Source organism: Rhinolophus hipposideros (assembly GCF_964194185.1).
Source record: "Rhinolophus hipposideros genome assembly, chromosome: X".
In the NCBI taxonomy this organism is placed as follows: domain Eukaryota; kingdom Metazoa; phylum Chordata; class Mammalia; order Chiroptera; family Rhinolophidae; genus Rhinolophus; species Rhinolophus hipposideros.
In genome coordinates this window covers 56165617-56181675 of record NC_138046.1, presented here as the reverse complement: position 1 = coordinate 56181675, position 16059 = coordinate 56165617, and the positions used below count along the sequence as shown (strand labels likewise).

The 16059-nt window shown below is 48.3% G+C and overlaps 1 protein-coding gene across 5 annotated transcripts in view; it reads left to right on the top strand.

Moving 5' to 3' along the window:
• DRP2 (dystrophin related protein 2) overlaps positions 1-16059 on the top strand; it is a 40390-nt gene that overhangs the window by 19918 nt on the left and 4413 nt on the right. For 4 of the 5 annotated variants that reach the window (XM_081042612.1, XM_081042613.1, XM_081042616.1 and 1 more), the window contains 16 exons: positions 211-357; positions 807-885; positions 2603-2663; positions 2961-3022; positions 4027-4101; positions 5007-5208; positions 5431-5516; positions 7190-7347; positions 7685-7851; positions 9472-9583; positions 10786-10922; positions 11204-11269; positions 11526-11591; positions 12478-12621; positions 14410-14647; positions 15823-15943. In XM_081042612.1, coding sequence (XP_080898738.1) covers positions 211-357; positions 807-885; positions 2603-2663; positions 2961-3022; positions 4027-4101; positions 5007-5208; positions 5431-5516; positions 7190-7347; positions 7685-7851; positions 9472-9583; positions 10786-10922; positions 11204-11269; positions 11526-11591; positions 12478-12621; positions 14410-14647; positions 15823-15943 — 1921 coding nt within the window. The remainder of the gene's footprint in view (positions 1-210; positions 358-806; positions 886-2602; positions 2664-2960; positions 3023-4026; positions 4102-5006; positions 5209-5430; positions 5517-7189; positions 7348-7684; positions 7852-9471; positions 9584-10785; positions 10923-11203; positions 11270-11525; positions 11592-12477; positions 12622-14409; positions 14648-15822; positions 15944-16059) is intronic. The other variant, XM_081042614.1, reaches the window with a different exon arrangement.

The window sequence follows — 16059 nt, the reverse complement described above, 5'->3', positions numbered from 1 at the left end:
TCTCTTTCTCTGGTGTTTTCTGAGACTAGGAAAGGAAGAGGATAAGGACAGTGGCTACCCACATCTTAGTCCTATTGCCCTAGTAGGCAAGCACCTAAGTTGTGCTATGGAAACAAAATCTCTGAGTGAAGAAGGAGGAGTTGCGGTGAATGACTAATGGTTCCTCTTTCCCTCTCTGTCCACTGTGGGACTTGGGCCCTGGCTCTACAGCTATTCAAAGAAGAATTCTCCCCCATGAAAGATGGAGTGAAGTTGGTGAATGACCTGGCCCATCAGCTTGCCATTTCTGATGTACACTTGTCAATGGAGAATTCCCGGGCCCTGGAGCAGATCAACATCCGGTGGAAACAGCTTCAGGTAGAGGAGCCTGGAATGAGCCATGGGGAAGAGCCTTGATATAACTAGGCTTGGAGGAAACTTCTCTGGGCCCAAAGGAAGTATAAGGACATTGAAATGGGACCTACATAGGAGGACAATAATGGAGAATTTGGGGCCAGGGAACAGGCTTCTCGACCTCTGAGCTACAGGGAATGATTGAAATGAAGATCTGAGAGGGACCCGTCTAAATGTGGGTACTTAGGGTAGACAGGGGCAGATGAAGAGTGCCTGTGGCCTGGAATTAGGGCTGTTCTTCTCTGACCCTTAGGAGTGCTGCAGGAGGGCTAGCAATTGGATGTGGTGGGAGGGGCTGGAACTAGAGAAGAACCAGCCTATCAGGGAGCTCACAAAGACTCCCAGGGGCACCTGAACATCCCACATAAATATCTGGAATGAATCCACTGACTTCCTACCTGTTCTTTCCATAGGTATCAGTTGGCGAGAGGCTTAAGCAGCTGCAGGATGCCCACCGGGACTTTGGGCCTGGGTCACAACACTTCCTCTCCTGTACGTGAGAGAAACTGGACTTCACTTAGCAGACCCTCAGCCACTTTCCCAGAGAGTCTACTGTTGTCCCTTGGGGGCCTAATGGGAGCCCCGAATACCTTGGAATCCAAGATACAGTAAAGATAAGGCAGTATGCTATAGTGACTCAGAGGCCAGGCTCTCAAGTCAGAGAGACCTGGGTCTGAGTTACAGCTCCTTGATTTAATACTTGTGCAAGCTTGGAAAAAATAGCTTAAACTTTCTGAACCTCAGTTTGCCCACATGGAAAAAGAGGGGAAAATATTACCTGGCTCACAGGGTTACGGGAATTAAATGACTTTATTTTTTCCAACAATATTTATTGAGGGCCTACTATGGGCCAGGAACTCTTCTAGGCACTGAGGCTATATCCGTGAACAAAAGTCTTTAGACCTATAGAGCTTATAGTCTAGTGAGGGAAGCCAGACTATAAACAATTAAGTAAAACATGTATAAGGTAAATTGATGACAAATGCTATGGAAAAAAAGGAAAGCAGGGAAGGCGTGAATGGGCAGTGCTGGAGTTAAGGGGGAGGCACTGCACTTCTGAATAGGGTGGTCAGGAAGGCCTTGCTGAGAGCACGGCAATGGACAGGGAACCTCAAGGAGGTGAGCAAGCCATGTGCATATCTGAGGGAATGGTGCGCCAGGGAGAGGGAACAGCATCTTCCAGGACCTTTAGGCCGGCATGCCTGAGGACCAGAATGGAGGCCAGTACAGAAGTGAGCAAGGAGGGGAGAGAGCAGGAGGTCAGAGTAGAGGCAGGAGGCCAGAGCACGGAGGGCCTTGTAGGCTAGGGTAAGAACTTTGGATTTTATTCTGAATGGAATGCAGAACCTTTGGAGGGGTTTGAGCAGAAGGATGATGGGATCTGACTTATGTTTCAACAGTCAGTGTTGGGGGGGGTTAGAGTGGGAGCAGGCAGACCTGTTTGGAAGCATATTGCAATATTCTAGGTGAGGGATTCTGGTGAGTCAGATCAGGGTGGTAGCAGTGGATATGGTGGCAATATAAAGATCTGAAAATTAGACATGTACACAAAGCATTTCGCAGAGTACCACACACAGAGTAGGACTGTAAATGTTAATGTCAGTTAGAACTACTGCTGTTATAATCACTGGTATACTGCTATACCTGCAGAGGTTCTTGTACCCAGGGAAACTACCATGAGGTGGTTGGCCAGGTAACTGAGCCTTTCCTGGAACATCTGGAAGATAAAGACATGGAGCAGAGAGGGGCAACCCAGAGTTCCTCAGCAGAGAGAAATGGGCAGTACAAGCCCCATTGTCCCACGGGAACGACAAGCTTGACCTCCTGGGGGAAGGGCTTTGAGCCCCAGGAGGAAAGTAGGGTCCACTTCATATCCGCAGCAGCACTCCAGCTGCCTACAGCTGAATGGATAGAAAGGGCTGCCTGCTCGGGGAGAAGATTGTCAGAGTGGCAAAGCAGGTATTCCTGTTCATGCTCTTGCCAGTCTCTGGCACATGAGCATATCAATGACAACCTCTCCTCCTTCCCTTGCCCTAAGATCAGGGAGAGAAGTGTGTTCATTAGTTTTTGCCCCACCCTCAGGGCTGTTAAGAGCTGGCAATGAGTAGGGCATCCCCTTTGGGGCTTGACCTTTACTTGGGAGGGAGTCACCAGGGACCTGAAGAGCTTCAGTAGCCAGCTCTTTTCTCTTTCTCTTCTCCCTTCCCAGCCTCTGTCCAGGTTCCCTGGGAAAGAGCAATTTCACCCAATAAAGTTCCCTACTATATCAAGTGAGTGACCATCTGATTCAGAAGCGTGTCAGTCACCTGCCCACACCCTCCCTTGCCTGCCTTTTTTTCTACCTGTCCCTGTCATTCCTTATCTGTTGGGATTCCTCCACCCAGTCCAGTTTTCCCTCCTACTCATCTCAAGGGCTCAAGAGTTTACTTGGGTAAAGGTGAACCCTTGTGCTCTGGGATCTTCGGGGCTCACCCTAGGATCCTCATCCATCCTATCACTGAGTGGTGTGTGCATGTAGGGGGAAGGGGTGCTGTGAACCCTGGCACTATTGATGCTTTTGTTTGTAGCCACCAGGCTCAGACCACATGCTGGGACCATCCCAAGATGACCGAGTTATACCAAACCCTGGGTAAGAATGTGGGGTTCCTGCATAGGGTGGGGATCTATTCAGCTGCCTTTGTTCTATAAGAACGGAAGGGAATCCCACTCACCGATCAGGTGGGGATAGAAGTGAGTACCTTGTCCTTTTTCCAGCAGTCTTCTTCCATTTCCCATCTACACCTCCTTCAACTGGAGGCTCTACATTCCCCCTGGACCACTTTACCATCACATTAGGGAATTATGCTTATAGGTGTGAACCAGATCTACTTGGAAGGACACTGTCCAGGATGTAATGAATGTGACCCTCATGTGCCTTGTCTTTGGCTACGAGGAGAGACTAACCATTAGGTGGCAAATTTTGTCCATGTGGATGTGTGTGAATGTAGTTCATTCATTTTCACTGCTGTAGAGTGTTCCATTGTATATACCACAGTTTCTTCATCTAGTTTACTGTCGATGGACATTTAGGTTGTTTCTAGTTTGGAGTTAATCAGAACAGTGCTGCTAAAGAGCTCTTGTACATGTCTTCTGGTGCACGTTTCAGTGTGATATGACAAGCATTTTAAAAATTGTAATAGACTGCAGCATGTGAAAGTGCAACAGATCCTTAGCAAGAGTCATATTTGATATTAAGTTTCTTATGTTTTTACTTTATCAAATCTAGCAAGGTATTGTTTCCTGAAATATTTGGTTCAGTTATTTATATGTACACACATCAGTGTATGTATATTGGACCGTGATGTAAAATGAATTTCTTACTATGCATCTTTGTGAAAAAACGTTTGAAAATCACTGCAATAGGATATACATGTGGCTGGGTTGTAGGATACATGTCTATTCAACTTTAGTAATCCCACATTGTGTTCCAAGGTGATAGTATCAATTTACACTTCCACACTTCCACCAGCAGTTCTCATCCATCCACATCCACAACTGACACTTGCCGTTGTCAGCCTTTTATTTTTTACCAATCTGCTGTGGCTTTAATTTGCCCTTACCTGATCTGAGTGGGTCTCTTTCCATTGTTTTCAGCTGATCTGAACAACATTAAGTTCTCAGCCTACCGCACTGCCATGAAGCTACGTAGAGTCCAGAAGGCACTGCGCTGTAAGTCTCCCAGTTCGCTTCCCCTAAGGCCTTCATTCCTCTCCTACTCTTCTTCATTTGTTGGATGTTTCCCACTTTCACCCCACCATGACCACGGTTGTTGCTTGGCTTGGTGGGAACTCTCCAAAGGCTGGGATATGCTGGCTGTGGAAACCTGCTCCTTCCAGGGCCCTTCCATTCTCTCCGAGCCCCAGACCTGTTTCCCAATTAACCCACAGCTATCCTCTTCCTTGTCCTTTCTGCCCTACCCAACATGGAAAACAGGGCAACTATTTTATGGCAGGAAGCATCCTAGCCAATGGTTTGGAGCCACTGGGAGTTTGTGTTTCTTTGCCATCTTGGGGTTATTGGATGTCGCAGCAGAATTGTTGAAGCAAATGCCAGTGGTTAGGGGACAACATGACTGCAGATATAATGTGCCTTCTGGCCTTTCTCAGAGACACTGCTCATTCGGTCTTCTTGGTGTATCTGGCTAGGCTGATCTCAGCATTGGGGATTGTTAAAGGGTATGTCATATTTACCCAGGCACACCCGAGCCTTCGTACCTGGTGTCTAGGATCTCAGAACAAGGTTCGTGGACAAACCTATTTGCAGTTGAAGTGTGGGTAAAGACAGAGAAATTCAAAATGGGAGAGATGACACAACACAGGAGATGAGTTTACTCACATCCCATCATCTTCTTAAAACTGATGTCAACGAACATACGGGTATAGAAACATGTGGGTTAATTTAGGGGGCCTTTGCTGCCGCCCCCTCCTTGGGATGAGTGTCTTGGTAAAGGGCCAGCTTGTATCATACTTACAAATGGTGAGTCAGATTTGGTGAAGCTGGTGGCCGTACCTCCTTGTCTAGCCCCTGGGATTCTTCTTTTGCCTCTATCGTCTCCCTCTCTCTTTCCATCCCAGTGGACCTGGTACCTTTAACCACAGCTCTGGAGATCTTCAATGAGCATGATCTGCAAGCCAGTGAGCATGTGATGGATGTGCTGGAGGTCATTCACTGCCTGACTGCCTTGTACGAACGGCTGGAGGAGGAGCGAGGCATCCTGGTCAATGTGCCTCTCTGTGTGGACATGAGCCTCAACTGGCTCCTCAATGTTTTTGACAGGTAAGGGCTTGCAGCCCTGGCAGCCTCCAGGATGAAATTCAGTGGGCCATCTGGAGTGCGCCTGGTGTGAAGGGGTTGCTGTCATGGTGGACTCTGAGCCCGCTCAGCTTGAGGCATGGTTGGCGCAGAGCCCTGCTGGGGTCAACTCTGTGAGGGCAATGACTGCCACGATGTTAACCCTTTACATATATTCACGTTCTCAGTCTCTTCTTTTAAACCTAGCAGTCGCAGTGGAAAGATGCGGGCGTTGTCTTTTAAGACTGGCATCGCATGCCTGTGTGGCACCGAAGTAAAGGAAAAACTGCAGTGTGAGTACAACTGCAAAAGTCGGGAGTGGAAGCGGGTGGAGGGAGAGGTGTGGCGGGAGGAGGAAGCATGTATACCAAGTGGAAGGTAGGTCTTATGACTCAGCAGAGGGCCACTTGGGCTACCTTGTGATGCTTCCTGGTCCACGCTGTTACAAAAAATCCACAACAGCCGAAGGCCTAAGGCTTGTTATTATTTCCAGTGTCATTGCAAGGGGTTTGGTTTCTTTTGCTCTGATGTAATTACTTGACCAGGATCTGAGTTGGCATCCTGGGGTACCCAGGACTCAGACTTTCTAGTTTAATTCCCCCATGACCTATCCAGCTTAGCCCTCTCCCCGTCTGGAGCTCAAGCCATGTCACACGTTCTACTGGAGACTTCCCATGTGATTACACGGCTAGGGTGCAATCATCCCTGTTACTGGGAGGTGGACAATGTGGAATTCTGTAGTTTTTAACCTCTCTGTTGTGTAGTACCTTTTCAGCTCTCCGGTGTATATTACCATCCTCCCAGCTTTTGTACAGCATTTCATACTTTTCTGCAACTGCATTATTACTTATCAAGTGCTTACTGTGTGTTGATAACTGTGTTAAACGTGGTGAGTACTAGGTTCAGTTAGACAGGGTCCCTGCCTCAAGTGGTGTACAGTCCAGAGAAGGAGACAGAAGCACACAGAAAGGATCTTTTGCAATATACTAATTAGGCTAATCGGACTGGCAAAGGATGTGTGCTGCGTCAGATCGCAGGAGAGAGATGACAGCTATCTGGGGAAACTACATGGAAGGGGATGTTTCAGAGCATGTCCCTAGCTATTGTATTAGTTATCTCTCCCAACATTCCTTCGAGATGGGATGGACAATGATTATTTATCCTCAATTTACAAGGAAGGAAACTGCAGCATAAAGAGGTTCAGGACTTCCCCAAGGTTCTACAGGCTAGTCAGCAATGGAACCAGAACTAAAACCCAGGCCCCCTGCCTCCGACGTTTGTATGTTTTCTAAGCCTTAGGTGAGGTATGAAGCAGACAGACAGTAATCTCTGGAGGAGGTTTTCCAGGGTTGGGGTGGGGTAGGGGAGTTCCCCCAAAGGACAGATATAGCCCAGATTCAAATATAAGTACCACAGTGTTTTCCACAATCACTTAGAGCTAATTCTTAGATGATCAGATGCTTAAAATTATCTCCTATTTTTGGACTATCCAGTCAGTGTTTCTTTCCATTTATGTGGATAATTGAGAGCTTATTACAGTATCAGACTACATAAGCTACATGAATAGGAGGGGATAGGGCACTGACTGTGACTCATGTTCAGGCACCCCTGAACCCCCCTCATCTTGCTTCTTGAGAATCTATTTTCCCAACAGTGTTATATCTGTGTCTGGCACTGCTCACTCACACAGCTCACTTTGTGTCTTCATCTCTCTCTCCCCCTCTCTTTGTGATGCTCTCTTTCTTTGTGTCTGTCTCAGTTTTTCTCTCTGAACTCAGAGAATGCTCTGTTTGGAACTCCTAGGCTTCTGAAGGTCAGGGGTGGACCGCTAGGCATTCCAGTTTCAAAAGTCATTAGCTAAGTCGGTGTGCTCTTTCCTTGTCTTCTTTTTCTGCTCTTTCTCCTCGCACCATTCTTGGGCCATTCCTGCACTGGGGTTGGCCGCGACTAATGATGGGGCCAGCAGACCTCTTCAGCCAAGTCGCCAACTCAGGCAGCCAGTGTGACCAACGCCACCTTGGAGTCCTGCTTCATGAGGCCATTCAAGTGCCTCGTCAGCTGGGGGAAGTGGCAGCCTTCGGAGGCAGCAATGTGGAGCCCAGTGTCCGTAGTTGCTTCCGTTTTGTGAGTCTGGAACTGGGGAGGGTGGAAGGGTGGGATGATGGGAGGGAAGATGGGAAAAAGGGAGGGAGGACTAAGAGATAAGCTTTTGACCTGAGCTACTCATATGTAAGGGAGTTTGTTGGGATGGAACAACAGTCCAGAAGGTTCTCTGGGCTTTTAGGGTCAGAGTCCTGCCAGAGAGGACACCACCTCTACTGGGACAGGGCAGAAGGTAGACACCTCTGGAGAATAGGCCAACCCAGACCTTGCTGGTTTTCCTGCTCCTCTGAGGGCTTCCATTCTATGCACAAAGCACTTTGGGCCTCAGTCATTGCCGTTGGGCTTCTTGTTTCCCTAGAGCACTGGGAAGCCAGTCATTGAAGCTTCACAGTTCCTGGAATGGGTCAACTTGGAGCCCCAATCCATGGTGTGGCTGGCCGTTCTGCATCGGGTCACCATTGCTGAGCAAGTGAAGCATCAGACCAAGTGCTCTATCTGTAGGCAGTGCCCCATCAAGGGCTTCAGGTAGAGAAAACAATACCTGATGGAACGATAATAATAGTGAATAGTCTGTGTTGCACAGAAATCGTACTACAAAACAATATATTACGTAATTATATAATTGTACCTAATCTATTGTATATTGTTATATATCATTGTAATCCTTTCTATTGCAGAACGTTTAATTTTTTAAAAAAAAATAGAAATGATGAAATATTTTGTTTTAGTTGCATTATGAAATATTCTACACCTGCAAAAACGGATAAACAAGAGGGGCCAGGTGAGGGAACAGCACAGAAAGAAAAGTAATTTGCTCGTGATTTCGCAGGGAGCAGTAAGTAGAACACAAAAGCCCCAGCATCCTGACTTAACAACACCTATGTCCCAAATGGTATGCTGGCAAGTGGTTCACAACCGACTCTCCAGAAAGCAAGGAAGAAACCTAATTTGTAGCATTGGCTAATTTCCATGATGTAAATACTCCCACTGTGGCCAGTGTTTGGCGACCCCCAGGAGGTCAGGAAGAGATGCTGTGGTTCCACACTACTTATAGTATTAATATTTCCAACATACGGATCCAACAGATGTAAACAACCTCAAGAGCATAGATAATAGTAAAATAATTAGGAGGTGATGAGTTTTGAGTGTTTATTACTTTTGTTTGCAATATAATTTACTTAATTATGAATTTATATAATTTTTTTAAAATAATGGCTATATGTAACAACTGACTTGGAAAATCCCTGAAATGTTAACAGCTGGCTCTCGTGAGCTGGTCTGAGCCAGCTCTGGCACCCTGTGGCGTGCACCCAGCACCGAGCTTAAGAAATAAAACCTTATTACGACACGTTTGAAGTTCCCCTGATTACATTCCCTTCCTCATCCCACAAAAGTAACCACTATCCTGAATTTGGCTTTCATCATAAAATGCTCAATTTTAAAGCTTTTTCAAGCACTAACGCATACTCTCTTCACAACCACCCTGCTTTTTATAAGCAAATGAAGCACGGAGGTGGCATGTGACTTACCCACGTTCACGTAGCTGATTAGTGTAATCCAGGAGCAGATGTTGGATCCTCTGAGTTCTCTAAGTCTAACTATTTCAGCATTCTATACAACTAGGTCTGGGCAGCTTGGCCCAGTTTGGGGACTGAATCTGAAGAGCTAGTCTGTATTGGGTAATAATAGAGTTATTATTATAAATAACTTCTAGAAATAACTTTTAGCCAGTTTGCACAGGGCCGGTACAACAAGCAGCCTTTTTATTGGAAGAGTAAATTCTCCAGTAGGTGCTGGTACTTGTGAGACTGGACCCTTTGGGGCCAGCCTTGTTTAGAAAGCTGTTTGCTATCATGAGCTCTTCCCCCCCTGTTCCCCCTTCTTCTTTAAAAAAAGATTGTGGGACAGTGCTATTTCCCACACTTCTAGGAGGCCGAGCGTGTGATTTCATGGGGGCTTATGGGGTCTAGAATAAGGCTAGTCATGTAGTGAGGACTCAGCCACTGCTATGTACAGGAGGTTGAGTGTGTCATGGCTCCGTGCCTCACCGTCTTCTAATGTGTGTGTATATTTGGATGTTAGGGGAACGGGGAGGTCACTATGGTACATTGGATCGTCTATCCTATCACTTCTCCTCTCCCCAAGGTACCGGAGTCTGAAACAATTTAACGTGGACATCTGCCAGACCTGCTTCTTGACAGGCAGGGCCAGCAAAGGCAACAAGCTACACTACCCCATCATGGAGTATTACACCCCGGTACGGAGCCTCCCGGCCAGGCGGGACGGGGACGCAGCTCTCAGGTTCTGGGCCCTTGATCTACCTGGCCACGCACTGGCTACCTGTATTCCGCTCTCCTCCGGGGAGTATTCTCCAAACGGCCCTGGTGATTCACCAGTTTGTGGGATTCAGGCCTCTCCGTTCCTCCCGCACAGCTTCCCCCTCACTGGGGCCGCAGCTGCCTATAGCAGCCCAGGATACCTTTAACCATTTAAAAGGCACTCACTATTTTCCTGCAGAGAGAAGCTTCAGGAAAAAAATAGAGAGAGTAAGGCAGTTCCAGGGGACGAGCCTTCTGTTGCTCACTTTAGTTTCTCTGGCCTCGTTTCCTATATTGCTCCTGTCACCTGGTCTTCACCTGCTTCGTCGTCATTGCTTCCATCCGTTCTAGTCAATACCAAAGTTTGTCCTCACATCGATTACTGTGTCTCTTGGGATGGGATAGGGGGTGTGTTCTTTACCTGGCTCCCCAATGCCACTTGGTTTTCACTGGAAACCGTGCCCTTCATAGCCCCCTGAATCTAGGTTGGTCAGCATGCATGAACTCCAGCCGCAGAAATTTCTCCTCTGTTGTGGCCAGGATCCACAGCTTCAGGCTTCGCTGCCTGAGTGAGCCCTTTCCCATTTTACCACCCCATCTTTCAGCCTGTTTCTTCACCATCCATCCCTCCAAACTGTCATACCTTCTCCAAATTCTGTCGGCACAGAAGCATGTGTGACCTGGTGGGAGCAGGGGCCTTGTCCTTTATTTTTCTTTTATTATCATTTTCAAGTAAACGTTATAAAAGTCACAGGAGACTGGCTCAAGATGGTAGACTGGTAATCCTCTATCTCCTGCTCATCTTCTACATCCCTAGAATTTATATAATGATTTTTTTTTTCAATTCACTAATATGAGCTCATTGTAAAAGATCCCATTATATATAGGTGTTTAAAGTATGAAATGAAAGTCCTCCTCTGTCCTCAGCCTGGCCCACACCCCTCCTGTCCAACTTCTCAGAGGCAGCCGATGTTCACAGTTTGGCATGTGTCCTTCTAGACCTTTCTCTAGGAGCAGGGTGAGGTAGGCATGGACAAGAGTGGATTACCACTCCCATTCCCTGCCCTAGGGGAGCAGCCACACCTCCGCCAGCATATCCCGAAGCCATTAAGGTAAGTCCCCCTACCGTGTCTCCCCTCAGACCACATCCAGTGAGAACATGAGGGACTTTGCCACAACCTTAAAGAACAAATTCCGCTCAAAGCATTATTTCAGCAAACACCCTCAGCGAGGTTATCTGCCTGTGCAGTCAGTGCTGGAGTCTGACTACAGTGAGACGTGAGTACCAGTGTCTGGGCGCGGGCTGTGGGCAGCCTCGCTGTGCCCAGGGGATGTAAAGGGGCCCCCTCCCACGGGCTGGGGGGCTGTTCCAGGGCACTTCACCCTGGGTGTGACCAGGAACCTGGCCTGAGAAATAGACCCTGTAAATCTAGTCTCTATGTCCTGTTCCCATCAGCTCTTGCCCTTCTCCCTCATTTGGTGGCAGGGGACAGGGAGGGTGGTGGTGAGGAAACAGGCTGCCCAGTCTTTGGTCCTCTGTCTTTGCTGCTTTCTTCTAGGCCGGCTTCTTCCCCGAGGTTGCCACATGCTGACACACACTCCCGCATTGAGCATTTTGCCAGCAGGTACCATGAGGTTTGGGGGAGAGGGATTGTAAGTAGTGTCATGGGGAAGAGGTTTTCAGTTGTGGCAAAGAGACTGGAGAGAGAGCCAGGGGGATGTGCACAGTGGGGTATGTGGCAGCCAGTGAGGCCTAACACTGAAGGGTGGTTGGGGCAGGCCCCCCCCCAAACCGATGATCCTATTGTGGGATTAGGGTCCTTGCAATAAAAGCAGGCCCCACATCCTATTTTCCCTTCTGTTCCTGCTCTTTCTTCCCAGGCTTGCTGAGATGGAGAGTCAGAATTGCTCCTTCTTTAATGACAGCCTGTCCCCAGATGACAGCATGTGAGTTTTCACAGCTGCTTCTTTTCCAGGAATAGCTCTCTTTAGGATCCCTCTGCCACTGTTTGGAGAGGGTACAGCCTCCAGGGGTGCGGGTGTGGTGGCTAGGGTCCTCGATGCCCTAAGGAGGGAAGGCTACTTTCTGGGCACGGTGTTTAGTGAGGGAAACGGTCTGCCGTCTATCTGCTGACGTGCGGAATGAACAGTGCACTGTCTCCCTGCCCTCCGCCCCGATCCCCTCCTGCTGCAGGCTCCCATCCCTCGATGCCCAGCTTTGAGGGAAGAAGAACATGCTCGCGTGTAAAGTTGCGTCAATGAGCTATTAGCTTGTGCTCAGGGTGCCAAGCCCCATCTAGTGCCACCCCAACCCTGGGGAGACACCAGGGGCTTGACTGAAGTGTGGCCAGAGAGACTCCGTGGTACTGTAGCCCCAAGAAGGGGCCCTCATCTCTAGGGAAGTACCTGGCCTGCTCAGAGGACCTAGGAGCTGCTGGCTCCTGGCACCAGTCTGGCCCTGACTGGGCCTCAGGCAGGCAGTGAGCCCCGGGGCTGGGGAAGTGAAGGGTAGGTGGACTGGGGAGCAGCACGGAATAGAAAGGGATTTGCTCATTGCTTCCCAGGGGCCTGGAGTAGAACCCAGAAGCCCCAGCATCCTGGAAACCCTCTCTCCTATGACCCCCAACCAGGACCTCTGCTACTTTTGAACACTTTCATCCCTCTTAAGGCTGACTATATGGCCTTTCCTTCTCTACATGACTTAGAAGTGAATCCTCCAGCCTGAGGTGGAGGATTCTCCTGAGGCCTGAGCTGGGAGCTGAGAACTCATGTCCTGAGCTGTTTCTCGGTTCAATGCCTGCCCACCTCCTTTCCTCTCCCCACACCCATGCAGAGACGAGGACCAGTACCTCCTACGGCACTCCAGTCCCATTACAGACTGGGAGCCAGGCTTCGGACAACAGTCTCCATGCAGCGTGGTCACAGAAAGGAAGGGAGACCTAGAGAAGATCCTGGCCCACTTAGAGGATGAGAATCGGTGGGTATGGCGACGGCACAGATCGGTGCAGGTTCTAGAGTTAGACAGCTTGAATTCAAGTCCTGGCACTTCCACATCCTAGCTCTGTGGCCTTGAACAAGTTCCTTATATTCTGTGCCCCTCTATTTCCTCATCTGTAAAATGGGGATGGTGATAATACGTAGTACCTCCCTCCTAGGGGCGCTTGGGAAGATCAAATGATCAGGCATATAATGTGCTGGCCAGTGTCTGGCTTACAGTAAGCGTTTAAGAAATGCTAGCTATTCTAGTAATTATTTATATCTTTTTGACTCAACCCAAATATTTCCAAGTACCCACTAGATGCGAACAGAAACAATGCAAACCAGATGAATACAGAAGAGCATACATGTCTCTGCCTTCAAGGAACTTTCAGGGTTGGACTGGAAAGAGATACTTAGCACTTACTGAAAGTAATAAAAGAAGAGGAAGGTGACACTGCATAGCCCCTTTGAGGACTGGAAGAGGGAACGTGACAATGACAGGGATGGCATTAATCTCTATAAAGTACCGGTGGCAGCAGCGTCCTGAGGAGTGTCCAAGCCACTTTGGGGGCATGTAGTAGGATCTGCAGTATCGCTGAGAAGCGTGCTTCTCAAACTTAGTGAGCATGCAAGTCACTTGGGGAGCTCTCCAAGATGCAGATTTTGATTCAGAGGTTTGGGGTGGGGCCAGAGTTCCTGCATTTCTAACCAGCTCCCAGGACATGCCCATGCCGCTGGCCCACAGACTGTGCTTAGAGTAGCAAATCCTTGGAACAGGGACAGTCCGTGAGGTGTCTGTTACTGGTTCAAGACAAGATAAATACAGAAATAGTAAGCTTTTAGAAACTTTTATAGCCATGACATCCCAGCACATAATTAATGGACTTGTTTTCATTGAATAGGGTGTAGACCAGCTTGAGTGTTGTTGAACTTATGTGGCAAGTCATACGTGGCGTGAGCTGTGTGCTAGCTATGCACATTTACACCACGTATGGGTCCACAGTGGATTGAAAAATCCCCCTGGGTTTTCACTATGGATAGTTTCTTGTTTTTGTTTTTGTTTATGTTTTTGTTTTAATGTTTTTCAATTACAGTTAACATACAATGTTATATTAGTTTCAGGTGTACGGCACGGTGTTAGACATTTCTATACCTCATGAAGTGATCCCCCCGGTACTGGCTATCCTATGGATAGCATGAGAAGCACAGCATTAGAGCAGCAGTGGCGGGCCCTATGAACCATTGCGGAGAGAGTAATTGTCTTGCAAAAAAGAAAACAGTATTGTCCGCCAAAGTAGACCATCTCTTTGGAATCTGTTTTCTTGATGACTCAACATGGGTGTTCAAAGTAGGCCAAAGAAGTGGGTAGTTGGCAGAAGAAGCAAGATGGGAGATCTTTTGTTTATGTTATGTCTTCCTCTGGAATCTAAAAATCTTTAAACGGAGTGGTTGAGTCCGTAGCCCTCATGCCTCCTTTATTTGCAGACTGTGTTTCTGCCTGATTTTAAGGTCAGAATTAATCCCTGAGGCAGCTCTTCAAAGCCCAGAGGCGTTTGTTATATGAAATGTCAACTCTCTCTGCTCTGAAGCCCAATAATGGCAGAGTAAATGACATATGTGCTGGAGAGGAAGTGGATATGGCCATTCAAGCAAGAAGCCGGCTGAGGTGGGGATGGGGTTGGGAGAGCAAAGGGATCCCTCACACTTAGATATGAAGGGGCAGCTGGGACCTGGACAGTCAACACCTCGTTACGGCCATGAGGCTTGGCTTCCCTGCCCTTGGCAGGATTCTCCAGGGAGAGCTGAGACGCCTGAAGTGGCAGCATGAGGAGGCTGCTGAGGCACCCACCCTGGCCGAGGGCTCTATTGAGGTGTCACAGGACCACCGCAATGAAGAGCTTCTGGCCGAGGCCCGGATCCTTCGGCAGCACAAGAGCCGCCTGGAGACACGCATGCAGATCCTTGAAGACCACAACAAGCAGCTAGAATCCCAGCTGCAGCGCTTAAGGGAGCTGCTTCTGCAGGTAAGGCTGGAGCCAGAGGGAGGACAAGAGGAGCTCCCGAGCACAGGGTGGAGAGATGGGGAGCCGGAGAGTGTGGCAACAGGGAGGGAAGAAAGAGCTCCTTGGCAGTGGCTGTTAGATGACCTTCTGAAGAGAACTGGGCTGGTAGTTGGGGAAGGGTGGGAAGGAAGGGGCTGGTAGGTCTCACTGCTGGGCCAGTTCTCTTCCACTTAGCTTCCACTCCGCCCTCGTGCGTTACTCTCAAGCCATTGTGGGGCCTGGGGCAGAGGGAGGCCTTCTGAGGGCTCACATCCCCACAACCCATTTGAACCCAGTATTTAAAGAACAAAGTTCAAAGACTCATCCAGAACTTTCATTTTGCTGTTATGATGTTTGCTGGAAAGAAGCAGGTTTGGACATGCTTCACAAGACAAAGATTTTTGCTGTGAAGGGAGCTCTTGTTACTTTTTGTCCCTTTCTTCTTTAAGAGGTAGTGTACGTGATGTAGTGTAGCTCTGGGGTCAGACAGCCCTCGGTTTGAATGTGCCTCTGCCAATTAGTGGCTGTGGGGTGTTAGGAAAGTTATTTAGTTTTACTAAGTCCCTGTACCCTCACCTGCCAGACAGAGATAACATACCAACCTCATGGAATTGTGGTGAACATAAATGAGATAATGCATTTAAAGAACTTAGCACGATGCCAGGAATATAGTAAACACTTCATAAAAGTTACCTATTATTGTCATTGTACATACCAGGTGAGGCCACCCCTGCCTCTTCCCCAGATTCTCCAAGGGATGGCCTCTAGATGCCTGGAGGTGTCTAACATGTGATGTGTCGTGAACTGAAGATCAAGTGTGCAATTCTACATTTCCAGAGAGAATTGGGTTCTAAATAGTTTAATTATAGCTGAAATGACAACAAGAGACCTTTAGGTGCAAATCTTATAAGACCATTCTTATAAGAACCAGGAGACTCTGACATATGTTGTTGAAGGAAGAAAGTAATCGGTAATTGAGTAGTCTAAGAAGATTTCCTTAAAGGGGAAGCCACTGTTTGAGGCACTGCCAAAGTGTCTTAAAGTCCAAGGGCAAAGGGATGGGCCTGGGATATCTAAGGCCCCTTTTAAGCTCAGGATTCTGTCAAAGCAAGGTCTGGAAGGCAAAACCACTTAAGTCATGCATTACCTCTTGCTAGCCACCCACCGAATCAGATGGCAATGGCTCTGCAGGCTCGTCCCTAGTTTCATCTCCACAGCAGTCGGAAGGCAGTCACCCCCAGGACAAAGGACGGACTACTCCAGACACTGAGGCTGCAGGTGAGTTCCCCCAGCCCTTCCCAGCCCCTTCCTCCATGCTTTGTCCTGCCCCAGATCTCCTGCCTAAGGTCCTGCTAGGGCTGGGACTCGTTTCTCCTCGTGGCTTTGAGCTTAGT